This window comes from Ursus maritimus, unplaced genomic scaffold (assembly GCF_017311325.1).
Source record: "Ursus maritimus isolate PB19 unplaced genomic scaffold, ASM1731132v1 scaffold_31, whole genome shotgun sequence".
Classification (NCBI taxonomy): domain Eukaryota; kingdom Metazoa; phylum Chordata; class Mammalia; order Carnivora; family Ursidae; genus Ursus; species Ursus maritimus.
Window position 1 is genome coordinate 12,473,110 of NW_024425675.1, and position 23,514 is coordinate 12,496,623.

Genomic DNA, 23,514 nt, shown 5'->3' on the forward strand with positions numbered 1-23,514 from the left:
TTTTCCATATAATTTTCATAGAGTCAGTTGATCCTACCCTTAGTCGTGCTGCGTCAAAGGGGGGAAAGCATCTATCACCACCAGGGTGTGTATCAGAGGCTTTCTGTGAAGAGTTCTAAGGAAAATGCACCATCTCCCAAAACCCCCGAAGTTGTATCTCCAGATGACCCCTTTGGCAAAGGAATAGCATGGTAGTATCTTGCTGAGAAACAAGTTACCATATTTAAAGAATTCTGTGTCAATAAAAAGAAAAGGTCAGTACTCATTCGATTTTGCATATTATTTTGAACATCTAGAAAAGTGTTTTTCACGGATGACAAGGCTGCTCCTCTGACAGGGAAATAATGCATGTGCGATCTGATGTGTGCTTACTAAAAGTGCAGTGTAGACGTGAATTCTCGTTTATGATACCCGCTCCAGAGCTGGAAGCCTGGGGAAAGGATTTTACTTCACTGTCCATTTCTCCACGTATAGCTGCTTTAAAAAGTTCGATATTAATTTTAGGGGCGTTTGGTGGCTCAGCCAGTGAAGCGTCCGACTCTTGATTTCAGCTCAGGTCATGATCTCAGGGTCGTGGGATTGAGCCCCGCTTTGGGCTCTGTGCTGGGTGTGGAGCCTGCTTGCGATTCTCTCTCTCCCTCTGCCCCTCCCCCCCCAAAAAAAACCCAAAGTCAGATATTAATTTTAACGAAATGGTTTGATCTCCGGAAGAAAAACTGTGGCCTTTGATTCTGACAGAGTAGCAACAAGCTACTTCATATAAATTGTTTTGAAACCTCACCACACAACGGCTGCCAGAGTTTGCACACTTTTTAGGTGACAGGGTAGGATTCTAATTCAGCTCTTCCTGGTTCCAGACATTACCCCATATTTCCTGGGTCTACCACATCACATGTTCTATCAGCCCAAAGCACATAATTCCTGGAGGAGACCCTTGGCATTTTCTCCTCCCACTGCAGTGGTTTAGAAGGTCATGTATTCCAGATAGTGCTGCAACCAAACAGAGGGGCTGCTGTCGACCTGGGTCCTTGGGTGACTGTGCAAAGCTGAGCCTCTTCTACCGACCTGTGTTTGACATGCAGTGTGATAAAAGACAAGCTACCGAGATCCAGGGATTGTTTATTGCCACTGTATAGATGTCTTATTTAAACACTGCTGTCTTCGACTATTCTCCAAGTGGACTATCTTTTCTTCATTGGTTTACAGAAACTCTTTGTTTGTTAAGGATATTGGCATGGTGTCTGTTATGTGTGCTGCCAATGTTTTCCTCCCTATGATTTTGCTTACATTTTATTTTGCTGAACAGAAATATTTTTGCTTATGCTGTATTTATCTTTTTTCTTTTTTTTTTTAAAGATTTTATTTATTTGACAGAGAGAGAGACATTCAGTGAGAGAGGGAACACAAGCAGGGGGAGTGGGAGAGGAAGAAGCGGGCTCCCAGTGGAGCCTGATGCGGGGCTCGATCCCAGAATGCCGGGATCACGCCCTGAGCCGAAGGCAGACGTTTAATGACTGAGCCACCCAGGCACCCCAAAGCTATATTTTTCTAAATAGGAATTTAAAGTTTTACAGAGCCAAACTTGTCAGCTATTTTCTTCTATGTTTTCTAGTGTATCTGTCAGAAACACAGAGGATGTTCCTTTGCCAAGATAATAAGTTTCCCATAGTCATTTACTGAATAGGCTATCATTGTGCCCTGGTCCTGGCAGAAAAGCTATTTTTATCAATAATAAATCCATATATGTGTTATATGAATATATGTCTGTACTCTTAATATTGTTCTATTTTTATGCCCATTCCATACTAATTTATTACTGCTTTTTAATATATGTTCTGATATATGATGGACCCAATTCCTCTTCATTTTTTTATTGCAAATATTATTGGCATGCACATGTATTCATTCTTCCAGATAAAGTTTACTATTTGTCAGGTTAGAAAAGAAAATGTGTTGGGATTCTCAATGAGATACTAAATGTATATGTTAATACGGGGAGCACTGAAATCTTTATATTGCTGAGTTTCCATCAAGGAAAATGATGTGTAGCTTCATTTATTCAGATCTCATTAAAATTTTATAGTTTTTCTTGTGTATTTCTTACTAAATCTACTTCTCGGTACTTCATACTTCGTGTTGCTATTGTGGACGTGTTGTCTTTGGTAACACAAAACAGATGAACTTCAAAGAACTATCTGAAAATAGAATTTAAACTCAAACCTGCACAATAATGACCTAGAAGCCAGTTGAGAGAGACATTACACACAAACGTTTCTAAGATGAGAAAAGGGGAGGGGGATGGCCCTTGGCCTGCACCAGACTGAAAAATATCGTGTCTACCTGGACCACAGCACAGTGGCCCTGAATAGAAGTTTCGCTTCATTCCATTTTGCTGTTAGGCCACTGCCTACAAAAACCCTTTTCAGAACTTACTAGGAGGTTGTTTTTCAACGATGTTATTTTCTATATTACATTTGTCATCTGTATGAAGCTCCCAAAGAGGAATTCCCCTGGTCTTTGTTCCTCCTGAGAAACTGCTTTGTGCTTTTAGCTGGCGGACCCTGTTATAAATCATGTAACTGATAGCATTTCCCACTGCATTGTCTGCTAGAGAGCTTAACGTCAAATTTTCACCCACCGCTAACAAATGCATGGGATTTTCATGGATGCATTTGAATTCGAAGCTTATTCCTGGCCTTGTTGAACTTTCTTTCCAACACTTACGCCTGTTTTTCATTTATTTTTATCTTGTTACATCTTACATATCTTTGTAATCCACTTTGAATGTGTTCTGGATCAAAACAGACTTGAAAATGCTTAGACGGGTTTGCAGGCTACAATCCGTGCTCCAGCTCACGAAATTGCGTGATTAATGTAATTACCACACCATTTGATATAAAGAACTTTATTTTGAAATAAGGAAATCCAAATTCTTTGAAGTTACACATCGGTTCGTACAGAATCATCTCAGCCTTAATTTCTAAAATCAAGCTGACTTTTAAAAACCTTCTAGTAAAATGATTACGGTAAACGTGAAGTCAGGCTAGGATATATAAACTTTATGACAGTCATCATATTACTAGTTTCTATTTATCTTTTCAAATGTGTGTTTGCTCCCTGTTTCATTCTCAGTACTAAAATGACAATTTCTCACAAAGATTTGTTCTCTTTCTATATTGAAAATTTTCCAAAAAAAGAATTTTTAGGGTGTGTAAATTCAAAACAACTATTTTCAGGACCCAGTATGAAAACGTGTAAAACCAAATCAGAATTGTTTTTAACTGGAGGTATATCTCCAAGTAAAACAAAGACAGGACAAAAGACAAACACAGTTTATGGGAATAGGTTTTAGAAAGATTTTTAGTTCAGTGAAGTACATTAGATGTTCTTAATAATACGTTTTTTTAAATGTGAATAACAAATTTTTAGAAAGGAATTTGTAATACTGAAATCCATCTATAAATATTTGAACTATCAATAATCTGACTTTATGAACATGAGACAAGGTGACTGAAGACATAAAATACTACTGGAGGTATTTAACCAAGTGTTCCCGAAGCATTCTGGGGGTGAAAAATGACAGGCATGAGGCTGCGGTACTGTCCCAGGAACTGGTGGGTGGCCAGCAGCTGGGTGCTTTACCACACGATTCCCAAAGGGCAGAGAGGCTCCTCCGGAAATAGCGGGGGGATTAATTTTGACAATAATAAACTTTACACGAGGGACAGTGAGCATAATATGATCTAATCAGACTGAACCCTTGCCAAGAGCCTGAAATCAGAACCACCACCAAGTGCAATTCAAGTGTCCTCATTTCCACACAGAGAGAACATTTCTAATACTTTTATTTAAAGAAATAAAATCAATTGGTGAACTTCACAAGAAGTGTATATAATGCATGTCTTGTGTGAACCCCTTTTTGTTCATTTGGTAGCTTAGAGATATCTGTAAAGATCTGCCTCTTTACTTTTTAACTTCATCAACCCGCCTGGATGGAACATGAGGTCAACGATATACACCTCAGGGGGAGGGAAAGCCCCAATCAGTCCCTTACGAGATTCATTCATCAACTTAACTTCATTCCAAGCTCTGCCATACTCCCCGCGAACCAGAGAGCAGCCGATGCCAATTTTATCAGCCAGCGCCTGTGGGAGAAAACACAAGATCAACCAAAAGTGAGGAGGGAGAGGGGCGGAGAAAAATCCTTAGCTGAAAGACCCACCTTGTTGAAGGTGAAATATAGAACTCTTGCAAAGAAGTGCTAGAAAGGAGGCTGAAAAAAAATGTGGAATATTGTGATAGGAGCCAATAAAATGTGATAAGTTCCCTTGTTCCCCAAGATCCTGTAGACTCAAAATCTCTGTGTAGGTCCTGCTGGGAAGTGACATTTTTCAGGCAGTTACACCGCATTGTATCAGCACAAGATTGATAACGTCATTGGAGAAAAGCTATTCCACGGGCTTTCAGCACTACCGCATCTATCAATCTTTCTATGCTTCTAGGCTGCTCTGTGGGTGTGATATGCAGTGGGATTGAATGGAGGGATCAGATTGGTGGGTACCTCTTTCTTGCCGATTTATTCTGTGTGATGGGGACCGTGCCGTGAGCGGGCGGGCTGGTCCTTCTCGGGCTGCCTGCTGCCGCTTCTTCCGGAGTGGCTTATGTTCCTTGGAAGTGCTCTCTTCAATTTGTCCTGGTGCCGAGGCTATTTAAAAAGTACCTTGAAAATAATCTGGAAACTTCTTAGCCTCAGTGTAGTGGATTAAGAATGTTGCTTGGGGGGCGCCTGGGTGGCACAGCGGTTAAGCGTCTGCCTTCGGCTCAGGGCGTGATCCCGGCGTTGTGGGATCGAGCCCCACATCAGGCTCCTCCGCTATGAGCCTGCTTCTTCCTCTCCCACTCCCCCTGCTTGTGTTCCCTCTCTCGCTGGCTGTCTCTATCTCTGTCGAATAAATAAATAAAATCTATAAATAAATAAAATCTAAAAAAAAAAAAAAAAAAAAGAATGTTGCTTGGACCGCCTGGATTTGAATTTCGGCTCAGCCACTGTCTAGTTGTTGTCACCGCAGGCAAATTACTCAGCCTTTCTGTGCTTCCATTTCTTCATCTGAGAAATGACGATAACAAGAGCAGAACCTCCTTCCTGGCAGGGTGGTTACGGAGAGGAAGGGAATGAAGCCGCGCCATGTGCTGAGAGCTAGGCATGCTGCACAGAGTAGGCACTCCACGAGCGTTCCTAGTAGAAGGCACGAATTGTGTTGTTTTCATAATTCATGTATGTATGAATGGGATTTATTGATTACTTGCCACGTATTGATGGCGCCAGGTAGTCTTTCTTGAGTGGACCAAGATGATTAAGACATGGTTGTCACTTTGAGAGCCTTCCATCCTATCTAGTCTGAGCCTGCCTGGTAAACAGTCAACTCGAATACAGCAGTATCCACATGGATGGCATCCTGTGGTATTGTCATTTATAAGAAGAAATGCGTGTTTGGTCTTTGTCCCATTTCTGGCACGGAACTCCTAAACCCTTGGAATTTCCTAAGTGATGAGAACCATAAAAGTGTCTTTCCTTATGTTAATGAGGGGACTTCTGGACAGCACTTAAGGATGGGGGCTGTTTGGCAGGGGAACCAATCTTATGTTGAGGGTTACAACATTCAGTCCCACTCCGACCTCTGGGGACGGGAGAGGGGCTGCAGGTTGAATCAGCCACCAGTGGCAATGATTTCATCTATCGTGCCTATGAAATGAAGCTTCCACGAAAACCCAAAAGGCGAGGGTTTGGAGAGCTTCCTGGTGGGGACCACGTGGAGATTCAGGGAGAGTGGTGCGCCCGGCACGGGGCGAGGAAGCTCCAAGCCCTCTCCCCATACCTTTCTCTAAGCATTTCTTCCATCTGGCTGTTCCTGAGTTATAGCCTTTTATAATAAACTGGTGACCTATTAAGTAAAATGTTTCTGAGTTCTGTGAGCCCCTCTAGCAAATTAATCAACCCTGAGGGGGCTGTGTTCTTGGGAACCTCCAATCCAGAGCTGGCTGGTCAGAAGCACAGACAACAGCCGCGGGTTTGTGACTGGTTGGCTGAAGTGTGTGTGGTGAGGAGGGGGCAGCGTGGCAGGACTGAGCCCGTAACCTGTGGGATCTGACGCTATCTCCAGGTGGGTAGTGTCAGAATTGAGTTACATTGACCTAGCTGATGTCTGAGGATTGCTTGGATGTATAAAAACTGCTCCCCGCCCCCCCGGACCTGCCACCCCTTCCTCCAATGGAATTGGTTCTAGAATTTTCTTACACTCATTGTCTAGTGGGGTCAAAAATAAACATGTTTTCTGAAATAATATTTATTGCTCTCTTAACTCCATGTCAAGGCACTTTAAATCATCAAAATAATCCTGTGAAATAGATAACGATCTCATTCCCCATTTTATGGAGAGTAAAACTGAGGTCAGGTCATTTTCCCGAGGAAAGTCACCGTAAGTGGTGACCTAACTTGGAAGCCAGGGGATCTGTCACCAGAGTCTGAGTTCCTAACCTCAGGGTGTTACTGCCTCCCACTGAGTTGAATGAGTTCCCAGCTGAAAGTCTCCATCATCTTTGCGAAGTGGGAAACTGCTTAGAGGAAGAGGCAGAGATGAAAGTGTTACTAGAAAGAAGGGCAGATGTGGGGGCAGAGCTGCTGAGGACAAAAGGAAAAGCCTGTGACCAGGAGCTGGAAAAGAGTGGCCTGGGGGGGACTGGCAAGGCAGTGGGGAGGACGGATGGCGTCGAGAAAGGGAGGGAAGTTAGTGAGCAAATTATAAGGCCTATGGATGATTCATCTAGGCTGCCAAGGGGGAAGAGTAAAGCCAAAAAGGAGGCAACAAACTGGAAGAAAATAGGAAGGATGAAAAGTATTCGTAAGAGGGAATGATTTAGGAGGGTGGAAGGATAAGAGATTTTATCAGTGGGCATTGGTGGTCAGGACGTCAGGGGAGGGCAAGACCCAGCTACTGAATTGTGTGATTCCGCACAGTTCGGCATAATGCGATGGACTGAATGTTCGTGTCCCCCTCCCCCCCAAATTCATATGCTGAAACCTTGATCCCCTGTAGGGTGGTATGGGGAGGTGGGTCCTTTAGGTAGTTAGGTTCAGAGGGGGTCACGAACATGGAGTTCCCACTGCAGGATTAATGCCCTTGTAAAGGAGGAAGAGACCAGGGCCTCCTGTCTGTCCGGGATGTGAGGACACAGGCAGAAAGTGGCCACTGCAAACCAGGAAGAGGGTCCTCACCAGACGCTCACTCTGCCGGCACCTCGATCTTAGACTTCCCAGCCTCCAGTTGTGAGAAATAATGTTGGCCGTTTAAGGCCCCCAGTGTATGGTCTTTTGTGAGAGCAGCATGGGTACGCCAATACAGTGCCTATGAGACACTCGGGAGCGGCCAGCTGGAGTGCAGACAGACGCACAGATCACGAATCAGGAGAGGCTTGTGGGACAGAGGGAAGAATCGGGGCACCTTAGGCAGTTAGTTAGCATTTAAGGCCATGTGACAGGAGGACCTCACCGTATGACGTACAGAAAGTGAGAAAAGAGAAGCTGGGGCTGGAACCGTAAGGGAACCCACATTGAAGAGGGATGGAGGAAAAGAGGTCGCCAAAGGCGACTGAGATGAGGTGGAAAGAGAGGACAACAGTTACTAAAGAGTGGTGTCAAGGAACAAGAATGGTCAGTGACAAATTCTTTGACATCATCAAGTAAGACAGACGATAGATTCCCGTGGTCCTTTCTGAGAGGGAGCCCAGGCCAGGCTGCAGTGGGCTGAGGAGAAAAACGAGGTGTGGCAAGGAGGGACAAGGTGCTGAGATGACTCTGAATTTTGACCCGGAGTGAGAATTATCTACAGATAGAAGCAATGTGGTAGGTTTGATTCAGGTAGACACGGGTTCGGGTTCCAGCTGGGCCTCTGTTGACCTTGGGTAAATTCCCTCTTTGAGTTCAGTTTTCTTGCCTTTCAAACAAGGGTAGTAATCACAACCTTGACAATTGCATTTGTCAAGTGCTTGACGCGTAGCTCAGAATGACGGTGGTCAGGGTAGTAAGAGCTACAGGACTAGGTGTAGCTCTGATGAGAAAAGATTTCTATTTCCTCTTTAAATAGTATAGACTTAGCTTAAGATTTTAAAGGAAAAACAAGAGAGAAAGAGATTTAAGATGAGAAAGTTTGATAAAGCAAGAAATCCAAGAAAATAGGGGAAGACTGGCATTTGGATTAGAGATGGAATTAGAACTGGAAGCAAGATACACATGGGTGTAAAGAGGTTTGGAGGTATTTGGGAGGGGGTAGGAATCTTGCACATTCAGTCTATAGTTCAGAAACCATTTTTGCAGGTCCTATTATAATCCAGACACTTGACACAATGGAGAAAAATTTTGACTCGGATCCTTCTCTAGTGTCCCCATCTCAGTGAATAATGTCATCATTACCGGTTGCCCCACCCAGGACCTGAAAATCACCTTGTTCTTCTCATGCAATCCCTCATACCACACCCAGGCGGACACCAGCTGTTTTCAGTTGTATCTCTTAAATCTCCCTGTAAATTCACACCTCTTTCACATCCTCATGGCTATGGCTTTAGTAAAGGTCACCAGTGTTTCTTGCTCCACTGACCTTCCAACTGGTCTTCCTGTCTCCAGTCCTGCCCCTGCTCTAATTCATTCCCCATTCTGTTGCCTCAATGGTCTTTCAAATCATGTTACTGCCTTCCCCTTAACTTTCAGTAGCAGCTCACAGATTTTAGGATCAAGAGCAAACTCACGTGGTGTTTTATGATCTGGCCCATTAGCCTCATCCAAGCCCTCATCGCTCCTTCATCCAGACAAACTACTCTACGCTCCTCAGATGGACCAGGGGCTCTCATTCCTGTTATTTTGTATAACAGGTTTGCTTTGTTTAGAATGCTCTTGTCGGGGCGCCTGGGTGGCTCAGTCCTTAAGCGTCTGCCTTCGGCTCAGGTCATGATCCCAGGGTCCTGGGATGGAGCCCCGCATCAGGCTCCCTGCTAAGCAGGAAGCCTGCTTCTCCCTCTCCCACTCCCCCTGCTCATGTTCCCTCTCTCGCTGTGTCTCTCTCTGTCCAATAAATAAATAAAATCTTTAAAAAAAAATAGAATGCTCTTGTCTTGCTTCTTTACCTGCTGAAATCCTACATAGGCTCTAATACTCAGGCTGCATATCACTTCCTCCCCTGAAACTCTTCCTGACATCTCCTTAGAACCCACAAGTCGGGCTTAAGGTACCGGGTATAGGGGCTGTCACTTTAGTATCTCTATGTTCCCAGACCTTAGAAGAGCCCACAGCCTATAGCAGATGTATGATAAATGTTGAATGAATATGCTTTCGATAGTCTGGCAAATACACATGTACATATATATCTCAAATAGAAGGAACTCTAAATGATGGGATTAATATCAACCAGTTAAATGTTAGCCAATGGCTCACACCATTATGAGAACGACAAACATTTTTATCAACTGGCAAATGAGGCAAAACATCTTAAGTACCTTGAAAAGCAAAGCTCGATGGTAGAAGATTCCTTTTTTGATCAGTCCAATTGGTACAACATTGGATTTAAGTTGAAATTTTAGTTCACTTATATGAAGTTCCCAGCTGAAATCAGGTAGCTTCTCTTTTGAAACTTTACCGCCCATTTTTTCTGCCACATACCTGTGTCAATTACATTGAGATCAAATCAATCAAATTTCATATCTCATTCTGGATGCTTTGAGTGTAACTGTATGTATAATTGTATGTGTAAAAACTGTATTTCCTCTGAGTTTTATTTTTTGCTTTACTTTTTAAACTTACTATAAGCATGTTAACATTATGTCTACTGTCTTCAAACTATCATGTATAAACCGAAGCTCTAACAATTTCATTCAACACAAAGGAAGAAATGAATGCTAATTTTCCGAATATTTATAACAAGATACAAATCAGTATCAGACTAAATTTGTATTAATGCAGTTTTAAAGTTCTACCTTGCTGTTGAAAAATATTTTCAAACGTTTCAGTCTGAAATCCAAGGCATTGTACTAACATACGGTCCTTTTATGGAATTTGAACTCAGAGATAATACAAACACGTAGGAAATTTTCCCACTGGATTCCCAAATATTTTCAAGTTTTGTAAGTTTTTTCCTTTTAATCGTCTTATCTTTTTGATTGAGAGGCATTTATGTAACACTGAAGTGAGAGGAGAGAGGAAGGGGCAAAAGGAAAACTAGGTAAGTTGGGTGGTATACTATGCCTGGGGGTTTCCTCCTCCTTTGAGGCTCTCCCCAAAGAAGTCGGTAAACACACCAGCAAAAATCCTCTGTTCATCGATGAAGGCTACCAGATATTGGAGTCAAGGCAGAATCGCAAATTTTAAGAAAGAATTTCCTCTTGCTGTATGTAGGATCAAGCAAAGAACAACAGTGGCGAAAAACAGAGAAAGGGGCGGGGAGAGAGCTGTCGCAAGGACCCCGCCAGGCGTCCTGTAATGAATGCTGGGCACCAAAGGCGCTGGGACGAATTCCGGGATCTCGCCTCCCAAGGGTCTCAGGTTAAAACAACAATAATTTGTGGGGCGCCTGGGTGGCGCAGCCGTTAGGCGTCTGCCTCCGGCTCAGGGCGAGATCCCGGCGTTATGGGATCGAGCCCCACATCAGGCTCCTCCGCTATGAGCCTGCTTCTTCCTCTCCCACTCCCCCTGCTTGTGTTCCCTCTCTCGCTAGCTGTCTATGTCAAATAAATAAAATCTTAAAAAAAAAAAACACAATAATTTGAGAATGATGAAAAGTATTTCTGATAGGAACAAAGCATGAGGACGTTTGACAAATGCTACAATAAGCTAAATCAGAGTTCTGCTTGAGTCATCACTTCTCAAGGACATCAGGAAAACTTCGGTCGCCAAAAATACTCTCTTCCAGTTCTGGCTGACAAGAAGTCAATGATCTGGCGGCTCTGTTTCTTGCGGTTGTCACATCCAGGTCTGATGAGAGCAATGCACTTCTACTTGGAGTAGATACAAGCTCCCGCCGAGACTACAGCTGTTGCAGGATCCAGTAGCTCACTTACTGCTTGTCGGTGCCAGTGACGGAGGCCACCCTCCACTTCCTGAGGTTCCTAATCCCTTACAGCTACCAAGTCAAGCTCTCAGATTTCTCTTAGTGGACTCACATTAAATGCTCTAATTAAGAAGGCACCGTTGCTGGCGTACACAGAGCGTCGAGCCTGCCCCAACAGCCATCCCTAAGAACACACATACCCTCACTCAAGAGCCACGCGAAACGTAAGATATCAGACATCTGACCTAAAAGTCAGCGATGGTTACTTGTATTAGAAAATACTTTGTGGGGGTGGGGAACTGGGTGATGGGCATTAAGGAAGGCACGTGATGGAATGAGCACTGGGTGTTACGGAAGACTGATGAATCACTGAACTCTACCTCTGAAACTAGTAATACACTATATGTTAATTCATTGAATTTAAATTAAAAAAATAATAAGAAGAAAATAATTTGTGAGTTTACAAAGAATTCACGATACGATTCCTTTAAATTGTGGCACCTAAAGGAGTAATTTCCTTTTTTCTTTCTTTCTTTTTTTTATTTTTGGAGTCATTTAATTTTCAAACTTTTGATTCATGCCTAACTTCTTCGGGATCACATTGAACGATGCCTTTAATGGTTTAGCTGGAGAAAATGACAAAAGCATTTTTCTTTAAGCAATTTCTAGCTCCTAGCTCGGATTCTTGGTGGAAATAGGAACTAAAATAGAAATTGGGCATTTTTTTTTTCAATTTATTGTGTTTCTGCTTCAGGGTCAGAAGTGGGGGGGGGCAGTAATTATGGTGTCACTAGCTGGAAATGGGCTAAAAAATGCAAACCACTAAAATCAAAAACTTTGCTTCAGAACCTTAAAATGCCTATGTATATAGAGACCACTTACTTTGCAAGAGCCTCAATCTGCTCCTTAATATTGGTTATGGGAAATATTGACTTGGTCACTTCATACACATAAACACAGAAGTCCGGGTCGGAGGGAGGGTACCATTCTTTATCGAGGCTCCCTTCTCCGGTCAGTTTTGGGGCTACTGCAACCTCTTCTTCCTCCTTCACTTTCTCCTCTTCTTTTTTCCCTCGGCCTTTTCTTTGAGAGAAAACGGCAACAATCAAAGTCACAAAATAAATAGGCACTAAGCGCGCTCTGAGTTCATCTGAAGAAATAGAGTATTTTATGCCTTAACGACTGTATCATATGCAGTTTTCAAATTTTTGATGACAACGATGGAGTTTTATAGTCTCTATATTATGTCAGAGAAATTAACTTTCAAGATAACACTACATGATTGATACACATTATGAAAATCATACACTGGTCTTGCGTACAATTGCCTAGCCAGATGTCTGGTGCATAGTAGGTATGTAATAAACATTTACTGAATTGGGAAAAACATAGTTTGCCTCCTCAGGGAGTCTAAGCCAGTCTTACATCATCTCTTGCTTTGGTTGAGATCTTCTGCAAGAAGAGTTTGAATCACTGTTCTTAAGAAAAATGACCCAAAACATGGGAAAAAAACAAAACAAAAGAAGGCTAGCATGGAATTTCCATGTCATGCAGGGGTGAAGACTAACCTAAAGTTTATCTAGGGGAATGTGCTTGATTCTGTACTTAGGGAAACTGGAATGTGCTTTGTAAAGTGTAAAGATGCTGTTTAATTAAAACATTCTATAAATTAATCGTTTCAACGTTCGAGAAGGTGTTAGCTCACATGTAAGTGTTTGTTTAGTAGACATGCAAATTATTTCTGTCGATGGAGAAGATATTGCCAGAGGTTATAGTTTATTGTCCTGTAGGATGTTAACCAGTTTTTTTTATGTAACTCAGTGATCTTTTTCTAACATTCCTTAATTAAATTGGATATAAATACCTAGCTCCTCAAATGTCCTTTGGGCCACTATTAACATCTTACTGGGTGCCTCTTTAATTTATGAGTTGAACAAAAGCAATGACATGTGTTCTCATTCCAGGTACCATGGAGTAGGCACATTTAACCCTGTTTCTCCTACTGAACACAGTCCCCCAAACCTGGACAGGATTCAACAGCTACTTGTAGACTCTGAAAAGCAAGTGGTAGCAGGAAGATCCCCGAAGACCTTTTGAATGATTACTGAACAGATGGCGAGTTTATCTTTTTCTTTTCCTCCAGTATTCTCCAAGCCGAACTGACATAGCTCAAAATCTGGAAGTGGGCGTCAGCACTAAGAGAGCTCAAGGGGAAGCCCTCTTGAGAAGCAGGAAAGACAGAGCGGAGGAAAGCTGTGTTTTGTTGTCTTCTTTTTTTCCCTCCATTCTCTTGTGCCGCAGCCTCTAAGGAATCCTATGACAGTGGCAGCAGTGGTGACATCAGCATCTCATAAGAACCTAAAATAACTTTATATTCACTCAGTCCTTATGTTGTTTGACTGGAGCTATTGGGGCAATAGGGGCAAGAGTATAGCAGGGTAGGGTAAATAAAGTTTCCTGGCTTGAGGACCAAAAAAGAAACCCCCAAGGAACCAACAAAGACAAGGGAGATCATGAAGAGGGAACAGCTCAGAAAAAAATGTCAAGTTATTTATGAATTCTTAGGCTTACCCCCAAGCCGTGTACGCATGGTTCTGACCCTAAACAGTGCATCGCAGATTTTGAGGATGGAACGATGGGACTGACCACCACCCAAATCCTAAACTGGACACTAGTTGGCACACAGTCAGGACTGCTCCAAATAGCACTGCAAAGCCTTTGGAGACTGGACTGACAGTGGAATGACAACTTGCAGAACACTGGCTGAAACTTGTTGAAGATTGAAAGCAGCTGGATCTGCGTGCCCGACTGTCTCCGTCAGAAGAGCATGTGACTCTTGATATTGGGGAAGGAGTTCGAGCCCCACGTTGGGTGTAGAGATTACTTAAATAAACACAACTTAAAAAAAAGAAGAAGAAATCAACTGGGTCAACTGCTGGTTAAAACAGACACAAAAAGGACATTCTTCTTAGAATGCATATAACACACATTCACCAATATCTTGATTACTGTAGCTTTATCATAAATCATTAAATCAGAGAGATTCTTCCAACTTCATTCTTTTTTTTCAAAATTATTTTATATACCCTTCCATAAAGGTTTTAGAATTAGCATGTCTATATCTACAAAAATTCCTGCTGGAATTTTAATAGAATTATATCAAATCTATTGATCAATTTGGGAAAAAACTGACAGTTTTACTATGTTGAGTTTTCTAATACATGAACATGGTATAGCTCTTCACTCACTTAGTGATTCTTTGATTTCCTTTGTGTTTGATGGTTCTCAATATATGTTTGTTCACTTTATTTCATATTTCATATTTAAAGCTATTAAAAATGGCATTCGACAAATTTTTGGTTTTCAATTTTTTATTGCCAGTATATAGAAATATGATTGATTTTTGTGTGTTGACCTGATATCCTGATCTGTTGCTAAACTCACCTATTAGTCCTATGAGGTTTTTTAAAAAGTAGATTCCTTAAGGATTTTCTATTTAGACTATCTTGTTGTCTGCAAATAGGAACAGTTTTTTCCCCTCACTTTCCAATCTTTATACTTTTAAAAATTGCCTTACTGGAATGCGTAGGCCTTCCAATACAATGTTGAATAGGAGTGATGAGAATAGTTATCCTTGTTTTGTTCATGATCTTTTCAGAACAGCATCCAGTCTTTCACTGTTAAGTATGCTATAAGTAGTCCCCCCCGCCATGGATGCCTTTCATCAGGTCAAGAAAGTTCCCTTATATTCCTATTTCGCTGACAGTTGTATTTTTTTTTTTATCATAAATAATGTCGAATTTTGTCAAAAGATATTTCTCCATCAATTAATATGATCATGTGTTTTTTTTCTTTATACTGTCACTATGGTGGATTACATTGATTGATTTTCAAATATTGAACCAGCCTTACATTCCTGGGATAAACTCCTCTTAGATGAATTATTCTTTTTATTTATCACTAGATTTGATTTGTTAATATTTCGTAGAGGACTTTTACATCTGTATTCATGATGGATACTGAGCTGTAATGTTCTTCTCGTATAACCACCTTGTCTGATACTGGCATTAGAATAATGCTGGTATCATAGATTGGGAAATATTCTCCCTTATTTCCCGAAAAAAAGACTGTTTAGAGTTGGTATTACTTCTTGACACATTTAACAGAATTCACTAATGAAACCATCGGGGTCAGGAGATTCTTTTTAGGAAGGGTTTTATGAATTCAATTTCTTTCATAGTTCTGGACTATTTAGGTCATCTATTTCATCCTTGGTGAGTTTTGATAGTTTGCAGTTTTTTTTTTTTTTTTAAGATTTTATTTATTTATTTGACAGAGATAGAGACAGCCAGCGAGAGAGGGAACACAAGCAGGGGGAGTGGGAGAGGAAGAAGGCAGGCTCCCAGCGGAGAAGCCTGATGTGGGGCTCGATCCCATAACGCTGGGATCACGCCCTGAGCCGAAGGCAGATGCTTAACGACTGCGCTCCCCAGGCGCCCCGATAGTTTGCAGTTTTTGATGAATTTGTTCATTTCACCTAAGTGGCTGAATTAAAGTGCTCATAGCATTATCCTTCAATGTGTGTAAGGTTTGTGATGATAACTTGCTCTTTCATTGCTAATTTCAAATGAAATTTCTCTCTTTACCTTTATTCAGTTTTGTTTCGATCATCAAATATGATTTATAAAATTCACGAGGAAATGGAAACCCTATTGTATGTACCCATATTTCAATTCTTGTTGCTCTTCCTTCTTTCTTCCTTGATGCTTCCAGAGTCTTTCATCATTTTCTTTTTGTTTGAAGAACTTCTATTAACTAGTAAGCATGTAAAGGTAGAACTGCTGGCAATAAATTCTTGGTTTTCCTTCACTTGGGTATGTGTTTACATCCAGCTCTTCATTGCTAAGGGATAGTTTCCCCAGAGAGAGAACACATGGTTGGTTCCTTTAGCAGTTGAGAAATGTTATGCCACTTTCCTGAGAGAAATGTACCTGAGAGAAATGTACCATCATTCAAACCGGAGTTTCCCTATAGGAAACTGGACCTTGCACCTTTATGAGTTCTGGATCCCATGACTCAGGTGGGCTTCCTTGGGCGGAGCTATCTCCCACAAGAAAATTGCATCCTATGCTATGCTAGCAGAAAAGAGAGGGAGGACAAGGAAACTTCTGTATGACTTCTGTAGCCCTGGCTTAAGTGCGTTTTTTTCCTTCAGCTCTTATATTATATCTTTTGCTATGATAAATCTTGCCCATAATTATATATATGTTTATATAAACATATATAAACATAAATATAAATTTATAAATTTATATATAAATATGTATTCTATTTATATATAAATTTATATAAAATCATATAAAAATATATATGTCTCCCCCCTGCCAGCCAAGAAAATGGGGCTAGGTCAGGTGAATTTCCTAAATTCTGTCTTTGCAACTAGTGAGCAGTCTGTTCCACTAGCAGTAAATTAAGGGCAGGAATTATCTTTAAGTATTTCTTGAAATACAGGGTGAAAGGGGGGATCAGCTAAAGGCCATGTGAGTTTTCTCTTTAATTTATTTTGAGGGAAAAAATACAAAAATAATCTTATTAAATGCTTTTGGAGAATTGCACAAAACTCTATAATCATAACAAATACTGAAAGTTTTAAATTTTCCTTTTTTAAAATATATTATTTATTTGAAAGCGAGAAGCAGACTCCCTGCTAAGCGGAGGCCTGGCGCAGGGTTTGATCCCAGGACCCTGGGTTTGTGACCCAAGCCTAAGGCAGATGCTTAACCGACTGAGTCACCCAGGCACACTAAGTTTTATATTTTCTGATTCAATATTCTATTTACTATAGCTAAGTAAATGAGAGAATCTAATCATGTATTAAATGCACTAACCATATATTATGGTAAAATCTCTAAGCAAAATTTAGTATTTCCCACCTCTGCCATCTAAACACCTTTCTTTCTCTCTCTCTCTTTCTTTCTTTCTTTCTTTCTTTCTTTCTTTCTTTCTTTCTTTCTTTCCTTCTTTCTTTCTCTTTCCTTCCTTCCTTCCTTCCTTCCTTCCCTCCTTCCTTCCTTCCTTCCTTGTAAATGAAACATCTTCACACCCATAGTAAGATTTCTTTCTTGTAAATGAAACATCTTTACACCCATAGTAAGATTTTAGTAAGCTGGGAGTTACCACTGGAAAGGTCAGTTAGAATGGCAGGAAGCATAATCAGGTTTACCTGTTTCTAAAGTTACAGGGTAGTTTTATAATGTTGGACAGTTTGACTCAGAGCCACCTATCAAAGAAAGCAGGTGTATTTCTCACTGAGTGTGCTTCCGGGAGAAAGAAGAATCATTTGCACATAGAAGATGGTAGCCAGCACACAGGGCTTAGTGCATCCTGGAGGGCAATCTTACTGAGGGATTAAAAAGGGATAACTTACTGGAGCTCCTGAACTGTAGTTTCCCGCTGCTGTATGCAGAAGTATTTCGTTTGGACATCCTTGCCATGAAGTCTGCCCAGTTGTGTTAATATGGGCTTTAATACTTAAGGGAATTTTATTTCTTTTTTTTTTTTAAGATTTTATTTATTTATTTGACAGAGATAGAGACAGCCAGCGAGAGAGGGAACACAAGCAGGGGGAGTGGGAGAGGAAGAAGCAGGCTCATAGTGGAGGAGCCTGATGTGGGGCTCGATCCCATAACGCCGGGATCACGCCCTGAGCCGAAGGCAGACGCTTAACCGCTGTGCCACCCAGGTGCCCCTGGGAATTTTATTTCTAAGTAAATATGGAAACAAGTGCTCAGAAATTACAAAATTAACTCTTGTAAAATTAATCCTCAGAAAGAACATCAATTTGTGATTAAAGATTGCAGAACTTTTAAATCCAAACAATCCAAAACAATAAGGAATCCAAAGCAATAAGGATATTTTTTACATTCATAGGTGGGTGAGAAGGAAAGTAGCTAAGTAGAGAGAGAGATTTGTCTGGCTCCAGATTTTCAAAAGTCAATCACTTGCTCCTTTTTGACACCAACTATTTGAACAAATAAATTAGAAGGCAAGGCTGCTGGGAGCAATATAAGTCATGAATCTGGCCAACATGGGGTTTCAATTTAGGTGGGAAGATTTTGGTATATGAAAAATAATCACCATGCCTGGTAGCATTCGATAAATTCCACATGAGTGATAAAAATAAGAAACTCAAGACGTTCCAGAAATCTATCCCAACTGGGGGTCCTGTTCCACCCATTCTATTCCAAAAGAATGAGAAGAGAGGATCATACAAAGTGGACACACAATGTATTCTGGGCTTAGAAGGATGCATGTGTGCATGCGTGTGTGTGTGTGTGTGTGTGTGTGTGTGTGTGTGTGTGTGTGTGTGTTTGTAGTTTATTTTGTTATTTGTCAATGTCCCAGTAGGATGTATGCTCTTTGAAAACAGAGGTGTTGTTCATTGCTGTATCTCTAACACTGGAACAACTCCTGGCACCTAGAACAGTAAGGATTTGCTGAATGAATGAATAATTTCAAGGAAAGAAGGTGAGAAGGTATTTAAATCTGATTAAGATGTTAAGTGTGATTAAGAGACAATATCCATTTCTGAAAGACTTTTGCAGTCAGTCAAGATTTGGGGGGAAGGGAAAAAATGGCTAAGTTAAGGTTTATAAAGGGGTTGAGGGAAATTATTTTAAAAATAAAAATGTTTTAGGAAGTCATTATGATGAAGATCAAGAGCGAACAGGAGAAATGTTTAAGTACATGTTGTAAATTTTGAAAAGACTCCAGAGATGAACAGACTGGAAGGAAACAAAATAGAGACAGGAAAGCAATAAACTTTTAAGTGTGTATAATAAACTCATGCGCAGTCAACTTAAATATTTATGAAAATTGGTCTGAATACAAAAATACAGTACAGATAGAACTTATAATATATTTACAGATACATATAGTAAATGTTTATTGTAAGGGGAATGGTCTTTATAAAGAAAAGCTTCAGAGGGCGTATTAGATTTTTTGGCTTCAGTGAAGCCTAGGAAAGTATCAAGATGGCGGCTGGATACAGAGGAAACTAATCACCTCTCCCATGAGTGTATTCCCACAAAGGAGAGTACAACTGAAACCTTCACACATAAAAATAATCTGATTGCTGGTCACCGAGTGAGAGCCTGTGGCTTCAGGATTTTAATTTATGTAGCATATGGTGATGATATTCATGAGGAGAAAGAGAAACATCATTCTTTCCTTGTCCATATTAGGCCACCCTACACACAGAATTGATTTGCTTGCTTCCTATCCCATCTCTCATCCTCTTTTCAAGAATTTAGCCACTTTCCAAGATGGTTCATCATTCTTTGTCAATATATCAATAACTTTTTGTTAACATTAAACATTCTCTATGACATTCTCAGATGAATAGAGTTAAAAATGTTTTACTCTATCTCCAGGGATCCAAAGGACTAATAGTCACAAGACAAGAAGGGTTTACCAAAAGACAGACAACAGGGCAACAAGATTATGACCTATCCATCCCCACCAGTGGACCCGGAATAGGAGGGGAGAAGGACCGGACATACACTGATTACTTAAGTGTGCCAGGCAATGGTTAGGGCACTGGATAAGCATCATTTTACTTACTCTCACAGCACCTCTATGAGGCAGGAATCGTTTCTGTTTTAGAGATAAGAAAACCAAGGACCGATTTTGTCTGAATGCAAAATGTGTGTTCTCCTTCATGCTAACAATCTGTTTGAATGTTGGGAGTACATCAGGGTTTATCTTCAAGTGGGAAGAAGAGGCAGGGACAAGGAAGAGACTGGAAATGGTGTGAGAAGAAATAATTATCTTCATTTGTTTATACTTATTCTCCTGGGGTATATTGGGAGGGGGTCAAACCTCTATTTCTTTCAACAACCAGCATTCAATATTTGAAATTATTTGTGAATATTTAATCTATAAATGTTTCTTTACTGTCCCTGATGTTCCTGACATTATTCCAGGCTCTACAACTATAAATATGAAAAGGGCCTGGTCCCAGGTCTCAAGTAGTCCATTGCTTAGTAAGAAAGACAAATAAATCAACACCAAGCAGTTCAGGTTATATGTAAGATTACCTGAATTCGTGAAGGAGTGAACATGAAGAGAATACCTAACCCGGGGTGACCAGGGAAGGCCTCACAAAAACAAAATATATAAAGAGAATGAAGAAGAGTAGGAATTTGCCAGGCATACAAGACATGTGAGACTCTTACAGCAGGATACCATGGTTGCTGTTTGGACTTCGTCTGGAGGATGATAGGGAATCGTTGCTTTAGGCAGAGTAATATCATCAGCCTTTCATTTCGGGAAGGTAACTCAGGGGGCAGCATGGAGGATGGGTTTGTGGGGGCCTATATAAAAGGCAGAAGAATCTTATAATAAGGGGGTTAGTGTCTTGAGATGTAATACAAAGGCCTGAACTGGGGAGGTAAAGGTGAAAATGGAGGGAAACCATGACCTAAGAGACACTGAAGACATCTAGTGCATGGGACTGAGACTCATTCAGTGTAGGGTGGAAAGGAGAAGGACTTTAAGATGATTCCTAGGCTTGAACAAGTGCACGGGAAGATGGTAACATTCAAAAGCCGAGGGAAGAGAGGAGGAGGTTTGGGAGTTGGGGGAACAATGAGTTTCATTTGGAACACATTGTTTACGGGCAATAGGGGAGAGAAGGCTGGACTCAGGAGAGGGGTATATAAGTATCAGCAGTAGCTAAAACAATGGAGAGTGAGAAAGGGAGTAAATGAAGAATCCTGGAGCATATCAATGTGTAAGGTAATTGTGATGGGTAGATGAGGATATAGCAAAAAGGGCCAGAGAAGAGGGAGACTTGTCCATAGGACAAGAAGGTGTGGATCAAATGAGATAAAGACGTGAGTGCTTCCAAGTAGTACAGAAAAGTCAAACTATCAAATATTGTAATTAAAAACCCATGGCTATCTGAAGAGCAGCACTTTGAAAAATTTATTTAAATTCTAGTTAGTTGACATACAGTTCAATACTGGTTTCAGGAGTAGAGTTCAGTGGGTCATCATTTACATATAACACCCAGTACTCATCATAACAAGTGCCCTCCTTAATCCCCATCACCCATCTAGCCCACCCCCCTCCCACCTCCCTCCATCAACCCTCATTTTGTTCTCTTTAGTTAAGATCTTGTCTCTCATGATTTGTTTCCTCCTCTCTCTCTTTTTCCTGCTCCCTGAAGATCAGCATTTTGATATTTACAAGTACACAAAATAACTTTCAACCCAGTAGGACTGCCCATTCTCCCCCAAAAGATTTAGGATTAAGAGCCAGACTAAGCTGTAAGAAAACTAAGATGATATTCTGCCAAGAATAGTAGAATCACCAAAGATTAAAGTTGATGTGGTATCAGAGGCCCAGAGGGAAAAATACACATGGTCACCCATCAGACAAGTGGCCTACACTTCCCTTATCAAGGGGGCAGGAGGCGGATTCTTCCCCCGGGCCATGGCTGGGTAGACCAAAGGGAGACACCGGCCTCAAAGCCAGCCAGTACTTTGGCCTCTGAAGATAAGATGGTTTCTCTGACAAATAAGAACTTGATAGTTGTTGGGCTTTGGAACTGAATGTTTGCTTGGCATTGGAGCCAGATCAGTCCCACGGCAAACTGAAGTCACATATAAGGTACGGTTATGGGTGAGGCAGTAACCAAGAGGAAGTCAAGGAGAATAACAAAGTATCTGTAAGTAAGATACCCACATGCAGAGAGAGAAAAAGAGGGAGAGAGACAGAGACCCTACAATTCTCGACTTCATCCCAGCTCCTGTCCTTTAGGGTCTGGCTGCATTTCCCGCATCAGCACCTGGAGACTCCTCTATATCCCTACGAGGGTGGAGTGGATTTGGGCTCCTTGCACCTGTTCCGTACAACGGTACTAACATTTGCTGAGCGTCTGCTTTGTGCCAGGCACTGCTCTATGCACTTTCCATGTGCTAATTTATTTAATTCTCGCAACACCCTATGTCATGTCCATTTTACTGATGAAGGGACACAGGCAAAGAGATGGTAACCAACTTGTTCAAGACACACAGCTTGTAAGGGTGGACCTTGTCAAAAATACCCTTTTCCTGCAAACGTTCAGATTTCTATTCTCTTGAATAAACACGAATGCCTCTGTATACCCACCAAGCCCTGGGCTAAATACTAGGGATGGAAAGAAAAATTACTCAAATCAGAACATGTTCTTGTCCTCAAGGAGCTCTCCAGGCAGTAGAAGTAAAACGCAGGGAAGCCAGAGGAGGAAAGGAAAGACAGGAAGAGAAGGTGGGGGGAAATGGGGCAGGATAGGGTGGGGAGGGGAGGGGAGGGGAGGGGTGGGGTAAAAGGGAAGCGAGGGGAGGGAAGAGCAAAAAGTATCAGTCCTGGAACAATAGGAGCAGATAAGAAGCAGAGACGAGAATAGGGAGCAAAGGGGACTGACAATAGAGAATGAAGTTAGAAATAGAAAAGGAACAGCTCTGAGGTCTGAGGAGAGCAAACCACTCTCTGGACCTCGGGAGACCATAGAGGGCAGTCTCCGTTTCGAAAGCGGATGCTCGAAATGTGTGCCAAGCAGCCTCCAATACCACAGCGGTTCTGAAGGGCTTAAGTCAACAATAATTAAAGGGTCACGGAGTGTGGCAAGAGGTCCAAGTGGGTTTTTGAGGAATCCAGGAAAGTGCTCATTAGAGAAATAATAGGTTTAAAAATACGTAAACATACAGAAAGCATGTCTAAAACATGCCAGGCCTAAAAAGCACGAAACCACATTCTAATTGTTCCATCAAGTAAGAACTGGGTCCTATTTCCCTTTCCTCCATCTCGCTGCCTCCTGAAGGGTCAGAGGTTTCTCTGGAGGAGCAGGATGGGGGGCTGGAGGGGGGCACAAGGCAGAGGGAGAGGGACGGCGCTCCAGCGTGTGGGGCTCACCACCCGCAAAGGCGCCACTGGGGGAGGGCAGAGGGGTCATTTTACATTGATCACGACATAGGGTTGGACTTTTAAATGACTGGCCAGAGACTGTTGTTGCTGTTTTTGAGTTCAAGTGTCTGTAGGACTGTACAGTTGATCAAAGTGACCTGAGTTCTCACCCAGAGGCAGGAGAAGAAATTCCTCTGGTTAAGTTTTCAAGAGATTGCAAGAGACAAAAATGAAGGGACTTTTTAATTACATTGCATGAGCCTGGCCTCATATGACATCCTAATTCTGTAAGAAAAGCTTCCTATTTAAAGGCCATCCCTTCCATTCACCAACTTCAGTGGGGAATCAAAACCTCACATGATGATCGTAGAACAGAATACAGTCCCACATGTCCTACCTTGATCCCTTCTCTTTAGTGGCGCTTTTGCTGACAGCTGTATTTCGTCCGGAAGTAGGTTCTGATTTGTCTTCTGTG

The 23,514-nt window shown here is 41.5% G+C and overlaps 1 protein-coding gene across 2 annotated transcripts in view; it reads right to left on the reverse strand.

Moving 5' to 3' along the window:
• Positions 1 to 3,827: 3,827 nt before the first annotated feature.
• Positions 3,828 to 23,514, reverse strand: part of ARMC3 (armadillo repeat containing 3) — a 93,124-nt gene continuing 73,437 nt past the window's right edge. For both annotated transcript variants that reach the window (XM_040645328.1, XM_008701366.1), the window contains 3 exons: positions 11,973 to 12,173; positions 9,544 to 9,706; positions 3,828 to 4,145 (listed from right to left, as the gene is read on the reverse strand). In XM_040645328.1, coding sequence (XP_040501262.1) covers positions 3,936 to 4,145; positions 9,544 to 9,706; positions 11,973 to 12,173 — 574 coding nt within the window. In that variant the 3' untranslated portion in view covers positions 3,828 to 3,935. The remainder of the gene's footprint in view (positions 4,146 to 9,543; positions 9,707 to 11,972; positions 12,174 to 23,514) is intronic.